The 4,118-nt window shown below is 45.4% G+C and overlaps 1 protein-coding gene across 1 annotated transcript in view; it reads left to right on the top strand.

The window, feature by feature from the left end:
• Positions 1–4,118, top strand: part of OLFM4 (olfactomedin 4) — a 23,316-nt gene that overhangs the window by 1,750 nt on the left and 17,448 nt on the right. Inside the window, 1 exon segment of the mRNA XM_035902106.1 lies at positions 1,324–1,401. Coding sequence (XP_035757999.1) covers positions 1,324–1,401 — 78 coding nt within the window.

Raw genomic sequence — 4,118 nt, 5'->3', positions numbered from 1 at the left:
AGGGGGGTTGTGGAGTCTCCTTCTCTGGAGATATTCAAAGCCTACCTGGACGAAGTCCTGTGTAAAATGCTCTAGGAGAACCTGCTTTAGTAGGGGGGTTGGACTAGATGATCTCCTGAGGTCCCTTCCAACCCTTGCGGTTCTGTGATTCTGTGATAGTCCCCATTTTGTTTAATTTACACAATTTGTGATGCTCTCTGCCCTGCCACTGTTAATTGCTGTTAGCTGCCCCCTACCAGTGTAAGCATATGAGCACACAAAGGCTTGTTCAAATGGGTTTATCTGGCAAACTGTGCCACAAAAGCTTGTTTATGCTGTGGCCTTTAATAGACCTGCCCTTTGCTGGCCATTTGGAGTTAGTTCCCCACCGTTCCCCAGCTTGGGAATGGGGCTCTGGCTGGGATTTGGGAAATGTAGAAACACCAACGGGTAGGTGTCCTGTTGTGGGGGAAGACCATTTGATTCTCAGTCTGTCACACCATTTGACATTGAGGGTGTCTTGCTGCAGTTCCCATTTTGCCACAGATTTTGGTGAGACCCCACCACATGTGACAGTGTGCCCCATCATGGCGATGCACCGTGCTCTGGGGACACAGTAGTCCTTTAGGGACATGCAGTACAGCGCCAGGGTGACAGCTGCTCTCCTTTGCTGGGACAGGAAGGCAGGCACCAGCCACAGATGGAAGTTAAAGGGGACGTATAATAATACATCTTACAACATAAGACTCCCAAGGTGGGCCTGGCTGTAGCCTGGACGGTGTGGTGGCCTCCCCCGGTGCTCTGTCCCTGCAGTGGGACGGCTGCCCCCTTCACGGTGCCAGCAGCAGAGCTGGATTCATGCCCCAGCCATCACAGCTCGCAGCCTGGCAGCTTGGTGTGCAAGGGGCAGTGAGTCCCGTGCCGAGAGGCTGGAGTGAGAGCCAGGCAGCAAGGAGCAGATGTCCCTGCTGGGAAGACAGTATTCTCCGGATTTAGGGCAGGGGGACATGGTGCTGTCATTTTAGACTGCCATGCAATCTGCCGGAGCTGCCTGTCAGAGCCCCAGCTCACACCTCCCAGGCAGGCTGAGTGTCCCCCACCTTGCTCTGGTCACACAGAGCCTTTCTTCAAGAAGAGGTGTCTATGAAGTGACGCTGTGCCTGGGGAAATGTTAGCCACCCCAGCAGCAGATCAGAAAAGCCAATTATTTTTACAGTTGCTGGGGATGGCTCCCATAATAAAATCAAAGTGCTTTGGAGCTGCAGGGTGGGGGCTATCTGGTGGGGAATGGATGGTGTCATATGCAGGAATTCACATTGAAAAAGACTTTCTTTTGCTTTTTAGACCCCTGTTCTGAATACAACGTTTCTGTATCTGACTCAGCCTAGCAAGACGACTGGTGACCTGCACACTCCCCCAAAGGTATGACCATTACTGTTCTTCAGTGAAGTCCAGAAAAAAAAAAACAAAATTAGGAACTTGTGTCCCATTTTTTAGAACGCTACACAGCCACTCAGAGATTTAACCTTCATACACCCTCATAGTTAGGCTGCTCAGGAAAAGGTGTTTTGGTGTTGTGTATCCAGGATTTTAGGCAGTAGTGAATTCCCCAAATCATCAGTGCTACTGCCACGTCATTCAATGCCTTGAGTGACATCCAAAGTTCTGGCATCCCTTGCAATCACTGAACTGGAATCCAGACATGAAACAGCTGGGGCCATGGGGGTTTGATGGCAATGTACCAAACAGCTTGGTGGTTACAGCTTCCCTGGGGGAAGGGGAAGACTTCTTTTCAACTCTGTCTTCCCATGTAAACTAGATCAGGGCCTTGAAACAATCTTCTGAGAAGCGCCCACGTGTGGTTGCTGGGGCTGAGAAAACCTGGATTCTTCCTGTTTACTTAGCTGAAATTTTATTCAACTATTTGTTGACAGAGGGACTTGAATCTGATTTCCATGCCTTCCAGTACAGTGCTCAAGTCCATGGTCTCCAGATATCAGGCTTTGGTTTCTTCCCCTCTCTCTCTCAGCGACTGCTTAGAAGCATGTGTCCTTTAGAGCAAATCCAATGGGACACACTTTTTCTATGTGGTCTGCAACCTAGTACCAAGAACAGGGTTTGTCCAAAGCACAGCACCAGGTGAGGTCAGAGATGGTAGACAGCTTGATAGCAGGTCTCTGTTGTCCAGGCTAGCCCAGTGTGGCACCTGGGACGTGTGGAAGAGTTAAGTCTCTGGCTCTAGTAGAGGGTTTAGAAAGTTAAACGGAGTTAGGAGTCTCCATCTGAGTCTCAGTAGCAGAACCAAAACCTCATCCATCTCTCTGCCCAGCTGAGGTGGCCTCTGACCCTGCCCTGAGGTTTCTGTGGATCTCATTCTTTGTCTCAGGAAGAGCAAGTAGCTAATTCAGAGCTGTGAATGTCACTGGGCTACAGTGTAGCTAGAAATTAAGCACTGAAATGCTTAATGGTTCTGAGAATGTAACTCTATGTCCACATTTAGGCAGCTGAATAAATTTCCTGGTTTTCAGAAAATCAGGTATCTGCCAGCTCCTGCTCCCTTTCTTAAATTGAAGAGGTGTAGAAAAGGAACATTTCTCATAGCTTCAAATATGTATATGTAACAGCTTAATTTTACAGAGTGAAATGTTGCTGTCAAGCCCTTGCTGTAGCCCTGGACAGTTTGTCCTTTTTTAAGCATTCAGTGTAAATTATTAAACTTTAAAACCCATACAACTCCCGTCAAAAGTAACAGCCTATCTTGTGCATTTTTCTACAGGATGAGGGAAGACATTTTTGTTATATGGCTATCATTTGACTGGTATTATATTTGGATTGAAACACTTTACTGACCCAAGGGGCTTTTAACTAAACAATGCTTCTTGGTCTCATGAATCAAAGAATCATTTAGGTTGGAAAAGACCTTTAAGATTATCAAGTCCAACCATTAACCTAACCCTGCTATCTCACCACTAAACCATGGTCCTAAGCACCTCGTCTACCCATCTTTTAAATACCTTCAGGGATGGGGACTCAACCACTTCCCTGGGAAGCCTATTCCAGTGCCTGACAACCCTTTCTTTGAAGAAATTTTTCCTAATGTCCAACCTAAACCTGTCCTGGTGCAACTTCAGACCATTATGAACATCATGATCCCAATGTTTGTAATGTCAATGGAAGAATGGAAGCAGTTCTGTCTGCCCAGGCTGTCTTTTCCTTTGAGGAAACTGTTTCTTGGCTTGGATAGAAGCTGCACTTATTGCAATGAAGCTCTGCCTGCAATTCAGGGCTCTCTCATAACACAAATGGTAAAATATGATGATTGGTTTTCATAGGGAGTTTAAATGCACAAGCTGGAATTTTTGGGGGAGATCATCTGAAGGCATTTATGAATGGTTTATTCAGCACATGGAGTAAGCAGGCTACCTCTAGATAAACTGATGGCTGTATATAGTCAGGACTGTAGTTTATAGCAGAGTACATAATATGCACTATGCTATATATGGAAACTTATATATATGTATAGTGCATACTATGCTATACTATGTATAGTATATTCTCTCTTGGTATACACATACACATATATGTTATACTTGTGTTATACACATAAGGGATAGAATATAATACTTTCTAGACAAAAATTAGCATGCTAGTGCACAACAGTCTTATAAAAAGTCCCACGTACCCACAAAGCCACATTTATTTCTTCTTTTGTCTTTTTCCCCCATCTCTTTGTTATTGCTGAGCAATTTTCAATCCCAGTCACGCCCATACGCAGAGGACTCAGAGATGCAGAAGCATCTAAGTGACTTAGGAACCTATTTTTCGTAGCAGTTTAGGTACTGGTAGCCATATCTTCAAAAGTACTTGGAAACTTAGAAATCGTTTGCAGTATGTTCTCAGTGGGATATTCAGAAGTGCTTTGGTAACTTGCCTGGCAGGGAAATCAGTGGAAGTTTTGTGCCGGGACATTCTGGAATGCCATGAGATACTTCTCTGCTTCCTTTTGTACTAAATGTCTTCAGCAGTCTGGCTATGAGTGAAGGTTTAAGGCCCATGGTGCTTGGGTAACACAGATAAAACGTCTTTTCATGCTTTCTTCCAAAATGAGATGTGTGCTGTTTGCTATGGCTGCAGTAATG

Source organism: Egretta garzetta, unplaced genomic scaffold, assembly GCF_000687185.1.
Source record: "Egretta garzetta isolate BGI_Z169 unplaced genomic scaffold, ASM68718v1 scaffold779, whole genome shotgun sequence".
Lineage (NCBI taxonomy): Eukaryota > Metazoa > Chordata > Aves > Pelecaniformes > Ardeidae > Egretta > Egretta garzetta.
Note: the sequence above shows the minus strand (reverse complement) of the source record. Positions and strands in the feature narration are given on the sequence as shown.